The sequence below is a fragment of the Schistocerca piceifrons genome, chromosome 6 (assembly GCF_021461385.2).
Source record: "Schistocerca piceifrons isolate TAMUIC-IGC-003096 chromosome 6, iqSchPice1.1, whole genome shotgun sequence".
Taxonomy (NCBI): Eukaryota; Metazoa; Arthropoda; class Insecta; order Orthoptera; family Acrididae; genus Schistocerca; species Schistocerca piceifrons.
The window spans coordinates 78,758,185-78,776,894 of record NC_060143.1 but is presented as its reverse complement, the minus strand read 5'-3'; the positions used below and the strand labels follow the sequence as shown (position 1 = coordinate 78,776,894).

The window sequence follows — 18,710 nt, the reverse complement described above, 5'->3', positions numbered from 1 at the left end:
AGGGCAGATAAAGCGTCGGTGCCGCCGCTGCCCGGCCGTTCTGCTCGAGTTGCCCGCGACCGGGCTCGAGCCAACGACCCTGCAGGCGAGGCTGCAGCCGCCGACCGCGCACCAGCCTCCGTAACGGCGGCCGGTACTGCACTCTATGCACTACACTCTACACGCCGCTGCTCTGGCTGTACAGCACACCCAGGAGGAAACACATACACCTGCACTCGAGGTTCGTACCATCTTCCACCAACAGTAAGCGTTGGACACACGTCACTAACGTCGCCTAATGAAAGAGTAAGGGTATTTGGAATATGACATTAGCTTCACCATTAAATTGAAGAGCTGCTTGCAAACGGAACGTACGTCATTCTTATTATTTATTTCTTCTGCGAGTTGTTTACAACTTCTTACACCGTTTCGCGCGACCCCGTATCCAAGCCTCTCCAAATGTTCTTTAAAATTTCTTCCTTTTATACCCTCCTCCAGATGGTTTTTCACTCTGCACAGGGTCTTCCTCTTTTCTCTCGTATTTAAGCCATCGTTCACGCACTAATTTTCTCATATGTCCCTGCCATTTTAAAAACCCCTTTTCCACCTTTTCGGTGATGTATGTCGCAGTTTTCATTCGCTTCCTAAGTTGCTGATATGAGGTACCCTACAACGACTTCTGAAAAATTCCCCACCTTCAAGTCTTCTTGTTTCTTTTTTTGTCATTTTCCAGGACTTAGCTCCATATAAAGAAACCAGAAAAAGCCACCGATTCTTTAAATAATCGAACTCCCATATGTATAACAGCTTCAAACGTCTGATTATTTTACAAATGGGCTAATGTGTTAAATATTTGCCGTTAAGCATGTAAGCGAGAAATAGTTTGTGATCGGTTCGAAATTGTGTTTGAAGCTTATTGGAAGTCACCAGCTGCTCTCATTATCAAACTCTGGATGACCATTATCTGGATAATTTAAGCTCAGTTTTAACCAAAAGCTAGTTGTACGCATTTAAATTTTTATGATCTGGTATCTTCTGAGCTATGCGTCGTCCAGTGATATAATTTTGCAGGTACATTCAGCGGAATATGTAGGCGTAGTCTACAAAATGAGTTTCGTATACTGTCAGTGGTAAAGAAGTAATTCTCTTAAATGAATACATTACGCTTGTTGCTGAAGTTTTACTGCACGAACAGCGAGAATGTAGCAAGCGATAAACGTTTTTTCTTTCGTCAGTTCGTGGGGGCTGACAGCGAGTAGAAGTTTCGTAAAGGTTTGGAATTGCGTAAGTTTGCTGCATGTTACTAAGTGCTCTCATTGTCAATTACTGGATGAATACGGTCCGTGTATTTGTACCCGGCGAGTTACATTGCCTCAAGGTGTCTATACACAGTTTGTAACTGTAATACTGTGCGACTGGTCCCGACTGAGGTTCGAGTCCTCCCTCGGGCATGGGTGTGTGTTTGTCCTTAGGATAATTTAGGTTAAGTAGTTGTGAGCTTAGGGACTGATGACCTTGGCAGTTAAGTCCCATAAGATTTAACACACATTTGAATATTTTTTTTGTAACTGTAATACTTCTCTTGTGTTGTTTTAACATAGGATTATAACTCTTAACGAGTAGTTTAAGACAGCATTTAAAATGATGAATTCGGTCAATAATTTTTCGAAATAAACAAAATCAAATTTTTGGTGCCCTTGGAAGTGATTAGGTATGTAGCCTGCAGCTGCTATCATTAACCATAAATCATGAACTGAGTCATTCATAGTTTATTTCGTCTTTTTCTTAATTTCCTCTGACAAAAGGACGGAATTCAGCTTATTGCTTACTTGTTTAGTCTGTGTTGTTCTCTGCCTTACTTTTTGTTTACTCGAATCCTGATCTGAGATTATGACTGACAGATACATACTTATGACATCTGTTAATAGTATTTGCATCTCTGTTAATGTCCTACTGTTTACTTACTACAGAGATATATTTTATTTTAAAATATTTCCTCAATGGGAAGAAATCTCCCCACGCCAAAGTAACTTTGGGTGCACTTCGAAGGAGTCTTGTAGAGACACTACTCTTCACTGTGTACAGTATGAAAGATCTAAACCTTGCACACTGTTTATTTCGTGAATGGCCTAAGATATCGAGATGAGGTTATCTCCGAATTTTGTTACTGAAGCAAGCATTTAGAAAACTGAACGATGTACTTTTCTAACTACATTATGAAACTGTTGAAGACACGAGTACAGTGATATAATGCTTGTTAATGTTGGGGTTGATTATTTTTTCAAAAATATCTGAGAAAAGTTCTATATCTGAAAGGCAAAGCGGTCTGAACTGTGGTGCAAACACTGCCAAGTGAGGCTTCACTATGGTTCAAGGCTTTACTTGTTTTCACAAAAGCTGTCCCTTCAACATGACTATGTGCACTCAACACAAATAGTTCCCTCCTGATATGCTAAGAGTTAACAAATAATTCGGTTTACGACAGTGGTAGCCGACCTTGAGACTCTGTCGGATAGTAGAGCCAAGAGGAGATACGTTTCACCTCAGCAGCGTTGCCCTATTAAACTGTAGCTGGATGTAACTACGGAGCCTGGCATGAGAGCCCCATTTGACGTTGTTTACACGACAGCGCCCAGCTTCAAGAGATTTTGAATATTGTTACGTAGATCATTACATTTAAAGAGCCATACACGCTATTGTGTCTCGGTTCAAACAAGAGTTGAGAGTATTTCCCATGCAACGAAATTACACAACCTGTTTACTATCGTCTACTGAAAATATCGTTCGATATGTTGAACTGTTGAAAAAAAACGAGCAAGGTTCGGATTTTTCAAGTTTTATAATGTGAAGAGGTCCTATAAACAATCCTTAAGTTACTTTTAAGAGTGAAGGTTTCTGTCAATTAAGAATGACAATTCAAGTTTCGGTCATTCACCTGTATACAAACGAAGTCGTGGATACCGTCAGAAGCTCAAGAGGCAGTTCACAGTTGATGCTGTCGTATATGAAGAAGACACCGGTAGGAAACTGTGGCGAAACCGAAGACGACCTGCAAAAGTTGGCCCTTGGTGCAGCGATTGGAAGCCGACGGTGAACATGAACAAATGTAACGTATTGTGCAGAAATAGGTAGAAAGACTCGTTTCTGTGTGATTACTATCCGTCAGTATGTGGGAGTGTGCGTACAGAGCGAGTCTTGCCAGATGGGACTGATGGAGGAAGTAGCGAAGATCCAAAGAAGGCTGGAAATTCAACTAAATACTTAGGGATTACAATTACAAATACCAATTGGAACGACCACGCAGATAATGTTGTGTGTACAGCCAACCAAAGACTGCGATTCATAAGCAAAACACTTAGAAGGTGCAACAGGTCTACTAAAGAAACTGCTTACACCACGCTTGTCCGCCCTATTCTGGAGTATTGCTGTGCGGTGTGGAATTCGCATCAGATAGGACACTGTATCACACAAGCAGTTTGTAGTAGGATTGCATGCTTATGGAATATCGTCTCAGTTATGTGACTGGAATCGTCATTTTCTGTCAAAGAGGTCACACTTCGTAGTAACTGATGGAAAGACATCGAGTAAAACAGGAGAGAATCTGAGTAGCCGTCTTTGGTTGTTCACAGATAATGCAGTCGTTTATCGTCTAAGAAAGTCATCAAAAGATCAAAACAAATTGCAAAACGATTTAGCAAAGATAACTGTATGGTGCGAAAATTGGACTTAAATAATGAAAACTGTAGTGCTAAAAGGAATCCGTTAAACTTCGGTTACACGATAAATCAATCAAATCTGAAGACCATAAATTCAACTAAATACGTACGAATTACAATCGCCAGCAACTTAAATTGGAACGATCACATAGAAAATGTTGTGGGGAAGGCAAACCAAAGACTGCGTTTTATTGACAGAATACTTAAGAAATGTAACAGATCTGCTAAAGAGACTGCCTACACTACGCTTGTCCGTCCTCTTTTGGAGTACTGCTGCGCGGTCTGGGATCTTTACCATATAGGATTAACGGAGTACATCGAGAAAGTTCAAATAAGAGCAGAAAGTTTTGTGTTACGGCGAAATAGGGGAGAGAGCCTCAAGGGTATGATACAGGATTTCGTGTGGATATCATTAAAACAAAGATGTTTTTCGTTGCGGCGGTATCTTCTCACGAAATTTCAATAGCCAACTTTCTCCTTCGAATGCGATAATATTTTGTCGACGCCAACCGTCATAGGAAGTAACGATTATCATAATAAAATAAGGGAAATCAGAACTCGGACGGATAGATAAAGGTGTTCGTCTTTTTCCCGCGCGCTGATCCAGAGTGCAGTAATAAAGAATTAATGTGAAGGTGATTCGATGAATCCTGTGTCAGGCACTTAAGTGTGATTTGCAGAATAGCCATTTAGATGTAGAGGAAGACCTTTCTCACCTTTCTCACAACAGAGTAATGCAGTTTCTTAAACATACTCCGTTTTCAACTGCGAACTGTACAGCGGAATGTTGTAGAAGCTCTCCATTACAGAACTTCGGTTCTTTTTAGCCAAATATAGTGCGCTACAGGACTTCACGATTGTCTTCACTTCCAGGATTTGCCTTACAACCAATAGGAGCCTCCGGAATGACTTAGTCGAGACCGACGGGTTCTGCGTATTTCTGTATCTAAAATACTGACATTCATATTAAAGTAACAAGGTAAGTGAACCAGTACTGATGACTTATCTATAAGAGTATATACATCGTGGAGTCTTTCAATGCATCAACCTTTTAGTTCTCAACTTCTTTTGGAGACATTAACCCATGTCTCTGAATGTACATGGCTGGAACTGGATAATACACTGACGGGAAAAATCACGAAACAAAGAAGCAGTTATGCGACGTAAGCGAAAGTTGGTAGGAGTGTTTCTAGATCTGAAACTGATGATTATCCATATTTCGCGCCAGTTGCATAATAACGGATCTAGTAGCGCCACCATGAGTATGCAGATCAGGTTTTATTTCGATGTACGTGAAGATTGTGTCGGGCTAGGCCGCGCGGGATTAGTCGAGCGGTCTAAGGCGCTGCGGTCATGGACTGTGTGGCTGGTCCCGGCGGAGGTTCGAGTCCTCCCTCGGGCATGGGTGTGTGTGTACTTGTCCTTAGGATAATTTAAGTTAAGTAGTGCGTAAGCTTAGGGACTGATGACCTTAGCAGTTAAGTCCCATAAGATTTCTCATACATTTGAACATTAGTCGGACACGCCAGTATAAGCAAGACGAAGTAGTATTTGCCAACTGTTATTCCTTTAGGTTGGTAGTTTTTGCGCGTTCGGACAGTTGTGTAAAATTAAACCAGCTCTCGGCGCCGAACAAGGTTTTTGCTAAAAGGAAGAGATACACGGCAGGTGCACATCGGCTGCCGGCACGCATGAGCGCACGCGAGGCCCGCGGCTAGCTCCTCACGGGACGGGCTGCGTCGTGTCGTTAACATGGCGCTGTGTGGTCTGGGCCGGTCCCGTCCGCTCTGCAAGAAAAGCCGGCCGGCCGGCAAGGGCGCCTGCGCGTACGCTGCCCGCACAGCGCCGCTCTGGAGCTGGACGGCGCTCCAGCGGCAGACAGAGACGCCAGGCGTAGCGGTCCAGTCTTTGCTGCGACTGTGGCGTTCTCGGTTCAAATGGTTCAAACGGCTCTGAGCACTATGGGACTCATTTGAGGTCATCAGTCCCCTAGAACTTAGAACTACTTAAACCTAACTAACCTAAGGACATCACACACATCCATGCCCGAGGCAGCATTCGAATCTGCGACCGTAGCAGCAGCGCGGTTCCGGACTGAAGCGCCTAGAGCCGCTCGGCCAGAAAGGCCAGCTGGCGTTCTCGGGCCGTAGACCTCGGACACAGGCAGAGGGCGGAGAAATAGATACATCTAGACTCCGCAAACCAAAATACACTCCTGGAAATGGAAAAAAGAACACATTGACACCGGTGTGTCAGACCCACCATACTTGCTCCGGACACTGCGAGAGGGCTGTACAAGCAATGATCACACGCACGGCACAGCGGACACACCAGGAACCGCGGTGTTGGCCGTCGAATGGCGCTAGCTGCGCAGCATTTGTGCACCGCCGCCGTCAGTGTCAGCCAGTTTGCCGTGGCATACGGAGCTCCATCGCAGTCTTTAACACTGGTAGCATGCCGCGACAGCGTGGACGTGAACCGTATGTGCAGCTGACGGACTTTGAGCGAGGGCGTATAGTGGGCATGCGGGAGGCCGGGTGGACGTACCGCCGAATTGCTCAACACGTGGGGCGTGAGGTCTCCACAGTACATCGATGTTGTCGCCAGTGGTCGGCGGAAGGTGCACGTGCCCGTCGACCTGGGACCGGACCGCAGCGACGCACGGATGCACGCCAAGACCGTAGGATCCTACGCAGTGCCGTAGGGGACCGCACCGCCACTTCCCAGCAAATTAGGGACACTGTTGCTCCTGGGGTATCGGCGAGGACCATTCGCAACCGTCTCCATGAAGCTGGGCTACGGTCCCGCACACCGTTAGGCCGTCTTCCGCTCACGCCCAACATCGTGCAGCCCGCCTCCAGTGGTGTCGCGACAGGCGTGAATGGAGGGACGAATGGAGACGTGTCGTCTTCAGCGATGAGAGTCGCTTCTGCCTTGGTGCCAATGATGGTCGTATGCGTGTTTGGCGCCGTGCAGGTGAGCGCCACAATCAGGACTGCATACGACCGAGGCACACAGGGCCAACACCCGGCATCATGGTGTGGGGAGCGATCTCCTACACTGGCCGTACACCACTGGTGATCGTCGAGGGGAAACTGAATAGTGCACGGTACATCCAAACCGTCATCGAACCCATCGTTCTACCATTCCTAGACCGGCAAGGGAACTTGCTGTTCCAACAGGACAATGCACGTCCGCATGTATCCCGTGCCACCCAACGTGCTCTAGAAGGTGTAAGTCAACTACCGTGGCCAGCAAGATCTCCGGATCTGTCCCCCATTGAGCATGTTTGGGACTGGATGAAGCGTCGTCTCACGCGGTCTGCACGTCCAGCACGAACGCTGGTCCAACTGAGGCGCCAGGAGGAAATGGCATGGCAAGCCGTTCCACAGGACTACATCCAGCATCTCTACGATCGTCTCCATGGGAGAATAGCAGCCTGCATTGCTGCGAAAGGTGGATATACACTGTACTAGTGCCGACATTGTGCATGCTCTGTTGCCCGTGTCTATGTGCCTGTGGTTCTGTCAGTGTGATCATGTGATGTATCTGACCCCAGGAACGTGTCAATAAAGTTTTCCCTTCCTGGGACAATGAATTCACGGTGTTCTTATTTCAATTTCCAGGAGTGTATGATCGAGGGTTCTTTTGGTATCACTACCATGGTCTTCAGTGTTTCGTTCACTAATGTTCCGTCCGGAGAATGAATGTTGAGAAATCTCCGTATGCGCTCAAGTTTGTCTCATTTTGTCATCGTGGTCTTTCAGCGAAACGGAGTTGGTAGGAGGAGGTGGCCTACTACGTTTTGGGATTGATATTGGAACGTACGCTCTCGGAATTTCAACTTTAAATCTCTCTATGGTGCACGACGCCCCTCTTACAGCGTCTGCCTCCAGAGTTTGTTGAGCATCTTTGTAATGTCTTCGTCGTGTTATCCGGAATGAAAAAGGAGTCGACAGATCGAAATATGCACGTCACATAGACCTGACCAGCAACGAATATTCGTCTGACCAAGTGGACCACACCTGAAGCAATCAAATACTTTTTTTTTCGAAACTAGACGTCACACTAGCCAATTTCAAACGCTATTTCTCTATTCGTCACTCTTACATTCGGCTACGAAAATTCGAGAAAAATCAACTGGATAATTCCTAATTTCTAGAGGTTCTTGTTTTTCGCTCCACTCAAACATTTGACAAAAAATGTCGTGTTGCAACGGTTCAGCAACTATATGAGATGACGAAAATCGCAGGGTACGCAATTTCTTTGTTTGACATTACACAGTAAAAAGAAGTCACTACGCTATAAGCGAGGTGAACACAGGTGCAGCGAGACACTGGTCCGTTGCTTTTCTCGACAAAACCATCAATCGTGTGAGTTCCTGTGTTGCAGCTAACATTGTCGCGATGAAGAATGACGCAACACTTTTCAAAATTTAATAAAGGAATTGTGACAAAAAAGTTGTTGTATACTAAACAGCATTGACCGTTTTTCACCCCTATAACGCAATTGTCGCAGATTGTCCGGTGTAAGCAAAGAAACACGCCATTTTGTTGTGAGCGTTTCGCGAATTAGCCAGTGGTTTCGGTACATCTCTGAACACTCAGATAACTGATGGCTGTTTAGCTTCCGGCTCGCACAATATATCTCTCTCGTTACAACGCTGTATACGAATTTTGCCTTTACTGTGTAGATTTTCTTTTCTCATTTCCTTCCACCCATTGAGATGCGTCTTTCTGAGCTTCAGTTAAATTGTGCGTAATCGATCGGCAACAGATCATTTCCAGTTACAATTTGAGCTAAAATCGAATGTACTGCAGTATGTAGTATTCGATATGCCTAAGGATGCATCTATCTGGCGGAGTATCCTGTGCTAATTCTATTCAATAATGAGACGCAAAACATGGCCCTCCCCCCCCCCTTTTTTTTTTTTAAAAAAAAAGGCATAGCTGAGTTTATAGATTAATCACATAATTCATTGCTGGCGGGAGCTCGATCACGACGAAATTCTGCAAATTAATTGCAAAAGCTCTTTTATGAGGCTGAATGATTCCGAAAATTTAGAGGAATTTCTGATAAGTTCCTTCACGAATATCGTTAGTGTGTCGTCCAAGGAAAACCTCCACGTCACATTTCCACCTTAGTTCTTTCATAACGCAGGTTCCTTAGATGCTCTGTGTAAACAAATAATCTTCCAGTTTTTCCATGTGCCATTCCTTTAACAACGACAAAAACAGCTGTAATGCCACATGTCAGTAGCGCCATCGAGGTTCTTTTGTAGAACTCTGAAAGGCGAGTCTCGAACAAGCTTCGGTTTGCTGTCGATGCGAGCTGATGACTTGGAAACGCCTTCTCCGGTCCCGGTAAACGGAACCGACACAGGGCGCTCTAGCGCCGCTTCCGCCACCCGCATGCGTGTTGGCTGGAGTTCGTTGCCAGCCGTATATCGCTTCTCTCGTAGCCAGTGACGTCACTCTCGCCGGACGTCGTCACAAAGACCTCAGCGCGCACGGCCGCCGGCGCGAGGCTAGAGAGCGGATCCCATCAGCGGCTGAAATATCGCACAGCGAGCTACAAAGCAGTCCATTTCTCGCTACAAAGCTGCACCTGCCATGCTGCGGCAATTTGTCTTCCACACCGAGGACGTGCAATAACTCAGCTACACTAACCCCACTAATTGAATTACTTCACACACACACACACACACACACACACACACACACACACTTGTTCAGTCAGAGTAATTTATCTTTCATTGACCTCGCCGAAGTCTTCTCGCGTAAACCCCTTGGTGATTGCAATGATCGTCTTTTACATATAGTCAGTTCAATGACCTACGGACGTTCGAAAGGAAGTCCAAAAGGCAACGCTACCAACTTTATACACTGAAGCGCCAAAAAAACTGTTATAGGTATGCGTATTCAAATACAGAGATATTAAACAGGAAGGATACGGCGCTGCGGTCAGCAACGCCTATATAAGACAAGTGTCTGGCGCAGCTGTTAGATCGGTTACTGCTGCTACAATGGCAGGTCATGAAGATGTATGTGAGTTTGAACGTCGTGTTAGTCAGCGCACGAACGACAGGACACACCATCTCCGAGGTAGCGATGAAGTGAGTATTTTCCCGTACGACCATTTCACGAGTGCACCATGAGTGTCAGGAGTCCGGAAAAGCATCAAATCTCCGACATCGCTGTGGCCGGAAAAAATTCTGCAAGAACGGGACCAACGACGACTGAAGAGAATCGCTCAACCTGACAGAAGTGTAACCCTTCCGCAAATTGTTGCAGATTTCGATGAAGGCCATCAACAAGTGTCAGCGTGCGAACCGTTCAACGAAACATCATCGATATGGGCTTTCGGAGCCGAAGGCCCATTCGTGTACCCTTGATGACTGCGCGACACAAAGCTTTACGCCTCGCCTGGGCCTGCCAACACCGACATTGGACTGTTGATGACTGGAAATATGTTGCCTGGTCGGATCGTCTCGTTTCAGATTGTATCGAGTGGATAGACGTGTACGGGTATGGAGACAACCTCATGAATCCATGGACCCTGCAAGTCAACAGAGGACTGTTGAAGCTGATGGAGGCTCTGTAATGGTGTGGAGTGTCTGCAGTTGGAGTGATATGGGACCCCTGATACGTCTAGATACGACTCTGACAGGTGACATCCTGTCTGATCACCTGCATGCATTCATGTCCATTGTACATTCCGACGGACTTGGGCAATTCCAGCAGGACAATGCGGCACCCCAAACGTCCAGAATTGCTACAGGTTGGCTCCACGAACACTCTTCTGAGTTAACACTTCCGCTGACCACCGAACTCCCCAGATATGAACATTATTGAGCATATCTGGGATGCCTCGCAACGCGCTGTTCGGAAGACATCCCCCCCCCCCCCCCCCCCCCCCCCCGTGGTACTCTCACGGATTTATGGACAGCCCAGCAGGACTCACGGTGTCATTTCGCTGCAGCACAACTTCAGACGTTAGTCCAGTCCATGCCACGGTGTGTTGGCCCTTTGGCTCTTCAATGTACGTTCTGTACGGCTCGCAAATATTTGGAGAAAATGTCATTTTTCATATCCACCAAGAGCGGTCCTTATTAATTACTGATCAATACCACGTTCCACGAAATTATTTGCATCAGCCTGTGTGTCGAGGTTCCTGCTTTGGAGTAAAAACTAAAATAAAAACCGTCGTGTGTCCCTGAAACAAACGTCGGCAGTAAAGTGCAACAATATATCTTCGCACATTGTCATCTCCATGTTGAACCACCATCGTTGTCATCCTTATGTCTTTTAAAGGAGCTGCTTCGTTTGTCGTCTGAACCCTCAGACTCAGGGAAACCACGGAGAGCCGAATCCGTGCGGCCGGACTGGCTATTCAACCCGAGTGCTTTCCGGCTGCGAAGAGAGTGCCTCGACCACATGACCTCCACATCACCGCCACCGGTCAGGACTGTCAAAGTGTTTCACAGCGACTACGGAAAGCATTTTCTCAGCTCTATACAAGACTGAAGTGCAGTGTCCTCGTCTATTTCAAACTCATCGCGGCTACGGGAAATCACTTCAGCGATTCTAAACCGATCATTCAAAATGTTGTTTGTAAATACATAAAATTACAACCAGTCTCTTTGTTGAATAGTTAGTTATTTATTATTCCATGAACCGGTTTTTGAACCTTTTATCGTTCATCTTCAGATAGTATCCTGGAAGTTATATCATTATTTCTAGCATAATGCTGGGTGCTGGCTCTGTGACAAGAAGATGGAACATTCTTTAATGTATCGCCATGAATACTGTTTATCTGTCGATATGGATGTAACATTTTAGTTTTCTGCTTACTTCGACAGTATGGGCGGCTTTTTCCGTTAATGTTCATCTGCTTCCATTTTGATGGCCAGTTGGTACATCGCTTCACACGCTTTTACACAATCTGGATGCATTTACACTGTGATAGCGAAACTTTGCCAGCATCCAGCTTGTGCTATAAGACTGTTGCTTAACAAAGATCTTGACAAAAAATATGACATAGGCCTACTGTGCTCAGAGATGTAATTTGTTCTTGTTTACATATTTTAAAGTCGATATATCGGCATTTACTTTTAAACAGACTAGCATTAACCCGAGAGCACGAAATAAAATAAATAAATGAACTACTACAAAAACAAACTTCAAGTGGTCTGATTTCTTATTTATATTCGCGTATTAGCGTATAATATAGTCAATTTATGAGCAAATACTTTAACCAAGATTGGCATTAATACTAATAAATAACTATTCAACAAAGTGACTGGTTGCAGTTTTATATATTTATATTCAGTTATATTACTGGTTCTAAAATATCCGTAATGGATTAGATTATTGGCTTATTGGCGTCTATTCCTTACTGTTTTTGTCGATTTCACAAACTTATTAGTTGTTATGATGTGCCATAATATCTAACAACGGTAGATGGATCTTCCTTTCCTCAAAGCATGCAAAACAGCTTGTCTCACATTAACTGAGTATTCTTTGTGTTTTGGTATGCTTCTACTTGTCTCTACAAATAAACACTGTCTGCATGCCTAAATAACAATAGTTAATGAAAACCGTACCACCAAAGTAAATAACAAAATATGTATGAGCTAAAGGAATATGTACTTATATTGTTATTGTATGCCTTTGCTTGTTTACTAAATACGTCACCACTGCGGCATGAAGCTCTAGACGCAGTAACACGGCTATCTGCGTTGCTCTGTTGTGACTGCATGCAAACAGTATTGACAACATATCACCGCAACTACAAAATACTTTTGAGAGCTACTGTACAGTTCGTCGCATGCTTAAACGTATACTTAATATTTTTATGTCTCTTTATTTCCCAGCGTCTGTATGTAACGGGAAGCATCATGAATAATTAGCTATATCTATCTGAAACACCTAATAAACAATATAAATTAAAAATTCGCATCTGTATCTTCCCTCATAAGGCCACGCGCTTTCTGAAGACTATGTTAGCGCGGCACTACAAGAATGGCAATCAAAATAATAAATCTTCATACTAGAACGTCGCATATTCTTTTCGTTGGTGACTGGTATTTTACGTTAAAAGAAGAGGTCGATATCGAGCTGGGCAGAGGTCGATTGCTCGATCAGTGGGACTGGGCTGGGGAGGGAAGTGTCCCCACACGCACAAACATCCTAGCGCCGCTGTGTTATGTGTCAAGTGAAGTCAGTCGACGCACATCTCTCAATGGTCTACTGTTTCTGCCTCTATCTCGCGTTCTAAACAACTCAACCAGTTTCTCTCAGTTTTCAAGTTTCCGTCATTTCACACTACTGTGGCACCTTTAGCATGACGCCGACCAACGAAGATGGCCTTCGTAATCAGAGAAATTTGATATACACTGCGCCAGCGCTGCCTATTTCTTTAATGTATTGTAGGAGTGTGATACTTGTGGTTCTTATCCTCGTACGTTTTAGTCTCGGAGTTTGTCATATCGGCATTCTTGTATGAAATTATCTCATTGTTGAAACCACATAATATGGGGAATATAGAAACTAAAGCGTTTCAAGATATTCTGTGTGTGTGTGTGTGTGTGTGTGTGTGTGATTTGAATTCTCATGTCTCAGCACATTCCATGATATTGACTTCTTTGTGTCAGGACGTTTCTGGACAAATAAATTCTCATAACGTGCGATTGTAATAGACCTCAGGGCCCATAAAACTATGGCTACAATTTTTGTATTCCTTGGCGACTTGGTCTTGCAGTCTTTCTGAAACTAGGATCCGTGAAACTTTAAATCCGTGCCACAGCCTTTCTTTTGTTGTTCCCAAACCGCAGATGTTTCGTGTGGTATCCTTGTCTTCGTTTCACTGTCGACGTATCTTCTTCGTTGAATGCTTCAAGATGTTGTAATGTACCAGGTCGACGTCAAGTTCCTAGTGTAGGTCAACTGTTCTAGCAAATCCGTTCTCTTTTAATATCCATCAGAGGCAAGCGTACTGTACGATTTTAATTTTATTTTTTGTATTTTGCTTCACATTAAGCCGACGTATAAAACTATTGCTAATGCAATTGCCTAGTAAACTTGAGTCGTAGTGCTGAGGCCCGTGTCCTTGAAGAAGTTGTTTCGTCGTCATCTTATTCTTAAGCCCTTCAACGTGAATGTGGAAGAGGAATTGTTTGCTAAGTAGAACTCCCAAGAACTCGACCGAGAGGCTCCAATAAATGGCTTTGTCTTGTATTCTTCAGATATCTAACGGCTACCATCTTTCCTTGCTAAAGTAAACTGCCGTCGTTTTGTCTGGCTTTATCTTCATCTTGTGTTGCCGATGCGACCTGCTGGCGACCTCCACCTGTCTCTGCAGACTTCGTACGTTTGTAGTATGGAATCTCTCGCTAGATGGATGTGCACAGTCATCTGCGAATTGTGGTAACTGCACATTACGCGCCGTTGGCGCAGGACGTGAATATTGTGGGCGACAGCACTGAGCCTCGCGGTTACCCGGCCGGGACTCAAGTGGTGTCCCTTACATAGCGACGGGAGGGCGTATTGATGGAATGGCGTCACCTAGAACGAGATTTGCATGAAGAGACTGCAGGAATTCCCCGCCGCCCCCCCCCCCCCCCACCTCTTCTTTTTATCACAAGTGCCAGAATTAGCAGGCCAGAGCGAGAACAGAAACCGCCTGCAGCTCCAAGACTCCCGTTCAGAGTCAGGTTTTTGGTTTGGATTCCTCGTGGATGCCCCCTCTAGCGACCAGTCTCATACTCCACTGAGGTTACAGCGAGCGCCTGTGCTGAGCTTACTGATGCACATCCGATCGTCGGTCCAGCCCAGCTGCATGAGCTAGTGCAGTGCCGCACAGAGAAAACGGAACAGAGCTGGTCAAGGGGAAGGCGCTGGGCTGCTTCGTTAAAGCCGCGAATGGGAAATCTCGCATGCAGGATGAGAAGACGTCGATCGAAGATAGAAAAAAACTAGTTGATCTGTCTGTGGATAGCAGAAAGAAAGGAAACATCCATCAGCAACAGAAAACGCGACAATCAGTTCGCATCGCCGTCTGATTTCTGGGAGGAGTGGGAAGAACGAAAGAATGAGAGATTGCCAGAGACAAGGGTAGCTTCGAAAGGCGAAGTTCAGAAGCAGCGAAATGACTGTAGCATCACTACCTTGGTTAAACTTGCCAATTTCGCTTGTCCTGCAGAACTGACGTTGAAGTTAAATAGCCTTGTACGTAAGTGAAACGAGGAGAGTAAAAAGTTCAGACAACAAGAGAATAGCTCTCGAAATGGGGTGCTTCAGAAGGAAATTGAGCATTTGGTGGATAGATTGGATTACTAATGAACCATTACTGAATCGAATTGTGGAGGCAAGAAATTTACTATACAACTTGAGGAAAAGAAGAGATCCGTTGATAGGACATATTTTGCGGCATCGAGGAATCGTCAGTATGATAATGGAACGAAGTATGAGGGATAAAAATAAATAGCAAAGCTGTTAATGTCGCTATGAACTACATTTCCTTCAAAGAAGGCACTCGATGAGTTACTTTTAACTGTTTTATTTCTGTTTCACGTAAAACAGCTTCATTACATTACATTCATACGAAGTCTTCAGGGACGTTTTCATTTGCAGTAATGAAAATTAATTTACTGAACCTTTTTTGGATTGCCCAAAACACAAATAAACTTTTCTTGCGAGAATATGGGCTAAAAAAAAAAGCTATAAAACAATTTCGTTGAAAATTGCGAGAACCTTTACAGCAGGAGAACTTGAAAGTTATGGTAAATACAACAATTATGTGAAATAAAACGAATTACCTGAAATTTAGGCTCACTTATATTGTAGCCGCTCACTTGTCTTCCCGATAGTCTGGTTGCCTTTCATATGTCAAGTGAAATACTAATGGTAACATGCAGCTGATTCGTAATCACTTACTGCTTCACCAAATGAAATAAAGACTGTTGCGCAGACACGGTATACTGCCAGGACTGAAGTTTCAAGAAGTCAAATTCCAATACTGACGATGGACGAATTTAAAAGTGAAAAACAATGCTCCCTGCTTCCGGAACTGCTAGTTCCTAGTCAGGTAGGAAAGAGGTGTAGGTTAGAGACTATTAGAAATAGGTGCAGGTGACTCCGACTCCAGGGTGAGAGGGTTCCTGACCAAGCCCAATCTATCCCCTTTCCTCGTTCAGGAAGGATCTAATAGTTTCGTCGGCTATAAACACTGTTCTCACTTTTAAATACGTCTATGGGTAGCACTAAATATTTCACTTTTTGAAAGTAAATATTGGCCAGTCATTCTAACTCTTTATAATTTTATCGTTTTCTTAAAAGAATCCTTTGATAAAAATAATTACTGTCGATTTGATAATAAGAGCAAAAAATTTTAGCCTGGTAAGTAAACGATATCGTTCGTAATTTATCAAAGGTACATAAAGATGTAAATAAAAGACATTGTATAATGGCGTAACACTGTATGAGTCGTCATTAAAGTAATAAGAGAGGAAAAGGATTATGTGTATAAACAAGTTGTATTGCTGACATGTGAAATCATGTTTTCTCGCGATCAGAATAGAAAAGGATACGGGAAATTTTTGGAAAGACTCTTCAAGAGGGGCCGTGAGAAGACATGACCCGTAGCGATTGCAGTAGCAAGAAAGTGAAGCAAAAAGTTTTATCGATGTTAGTAATTGTGAAAGAGTTCGAAAGAACTGCTGCTTCTACGAATAGATTCGAGTAATTTTTCTGCATTTGGCTCATCGTAACGGCGACGCCACAAACAGTTATATGTCGTATTAGAGTCGGCTCGAGCCAGTTTCAGTTGATGAATAGAATACAGTACTAATAATATTTGAAAAATTAATTAAAACTGTGATTTTCGTTCCATTTCGCAGCTTAGCATGTGCTTATAACACTGGCATCGATATAACAAGCATTTTGAGACCACCTCATGGACCTATATTTAATGGGTGCTACGTATCTAAAGAGCCTAGTAATTTTCCGATGTTTAACAGCAGAGGATAAATTTGATATTCTCGGTCCTGTATTAAATTGTACTAATTTTGTTTTTCTAGACTCAACCGCAACAATGAGCAGTTGAATGTGTGGTATTACCTTCGAAGTTCGAGTGAAGGACAGAACGAAAAATTTTTGAGTACGTACTACCGTATGAAACGTCGCTGAGTTTGGAACACAGGAAACAATTACGACCAGACGTTGAAGACATTTCCGTACCTTGTGCCCCAGTCGACTGCTCACTCATCACATTGTATTGCAGCGTGATGTTACAGTGAAACATAAGTGGTTTTGCATAGACTACAAAAAAATTCTTTTTACAAGCACCAATATATATTTAAACTACGGACGAAGCGTTTCTGTAAGTTACTGCCATTATCAAGACTGCTGTAGTGTGCTGCAACTTATCTAATCTGACCTATGGTTGGTGTGACCCACTGTAGTTTCGATACATTTTCGACGTTTTGCGTTAAACTACAGAAAGGGGCAGCTCACAACAGACAGACTTGAGACTGGATGTGTTCTACCACAATAAAAGCGGCGTCTGAGGCGCTTTCCAAAGACATTGCGCCAGTGGCTGTGCTTGGCTGTAGCTTGTTATATACTGGGAACATTTTTATCAGTAATACAGCAACTACAGGCACAGTATTGCACTTTGTTACTGCTGTAATCCGACGGATTCTGGAACCGCCAGTCGGTTCTCAGCGTCTTAGGCTTCACATCTACTCCAGTTTACCATTTTAATTTGGCCGCGAAATGAGCATTTTCTGCAGCGGGGAAGAATTACATTTAGACTTATACTTCGAGTAATTATTTATCACACTAGTCACATGACAGTGTCCGCCCCGATAGCTGAGTGGTCAAAGCGGCGGTCTGTCACGCCAAGAGGCCTAGGTTCGATTCCCGGCTGGGTCGGAGATTTTCTCCGCTCAGGGACTGGGTGTTCTGTTGTCCTCATTATCGTTTCATCATCACCAGTGGAAGGCAACGGAAAACCACCACTGGAATCCCTTCCCTAGACGCTGATGCGATGAACCTCTTTGACGAGGCTTCCCCCTTGGCAAGACCTGCCGTAAGGCATAACACAAAGATTTTTTTTTTTTTTTTACATGAAAGTAGTACTGTATTTGTCTGAGGCTTGTTGCATTACTCTGTATTTTGTGTTGTACATTTTGGCGATTACGCATTACTGGCTTTCTGCCTGTTGCGAAAGTATTTTCAGAGAAATGAAGGTAAGCGAGGAGACAAACAAAATAATTGACAGTTCTATTTTCAATCTGTAACGAACCATAGGAGATCACTAGTCTATAAAACTAAAAAACTCAAAACATCCCAGAACAACATTCGAATTTTTGTCTCTGGTATCTGAGTTCGGGCTGTGTAAATATACGTCACACACTGCAGCGCACTCCGCAGAGAGGTCAGCATTATTATAGAAATGTTGCGGAGAATAAATGTAGCTAAACGAGCTATGTAATTCGTATATTGTGGTAAGGTTTACAGGAAGCGATTTTGTGCGCAAGCAACCGGCAGGAGCGGTGGGCGTTTGCAGTGTTGTTATTGTTACAAGATGAGGGTAGAGTGGGCGTCCGGCGACTTACTTGAGAGCGCCGCAGCGGCAAGCAGCAGCACGACCAAACCGTGGCGGCAAAGCGGAGCGGGAGCGGGGCGATGTAAGTCCATGGCGAGGCGCTGCGCTGGAGGAGGCGGGCACTGACGGCGCGCCGGCCGCGCCGGTCTCTTAAGTAGCCGCGCTGCCCCCACCACTTGCTCCGGGAGGCCGCTCACATCCCCCCCTAGCAGGCCGCCGGCGTCGCTCGGCCCGCGGTCCGCCTTCGAGTCCCGCGGCGAGCAAAAGAACAGCGGCGGTGCGCAGATGCGCTCGCCAGATACGCGGGGCGGCTCAAGCGGAAGTCGCCACAGCTGAGGTAAGGGGCCGCCACCCGCTCTGTGCCTCTGCCGGGGTCCCGGACCACTGGCTGGCCAGGGGGAGCGC

General features: G+C 44.6%; 1 protein-coding gene across 1 annotated transcript in view; it reads right to left on the bottom strand.

Moving 5' to 3' along the window:
* LOC124802799 (agrin) overlaps positions 1–18,418 on the bottom strand; it is a 304,188-nt gene extending 285,770 nt beyond the window's left edge. The window contains exon 1 of the mRNA XM_047263801.1: positions 18,316–18,418. Coding sequence (XP_047119757.1) covers positions 18,316–18,397 — 82 coding nt within the window. The 5' untranslated portion in view covers positions 18,398–18,418. The remainder of the gene's footprint in view (positions 1–18,315) is intronic.
* Positions 18,419–18,710: the final 292 nt, after the last annotated feature.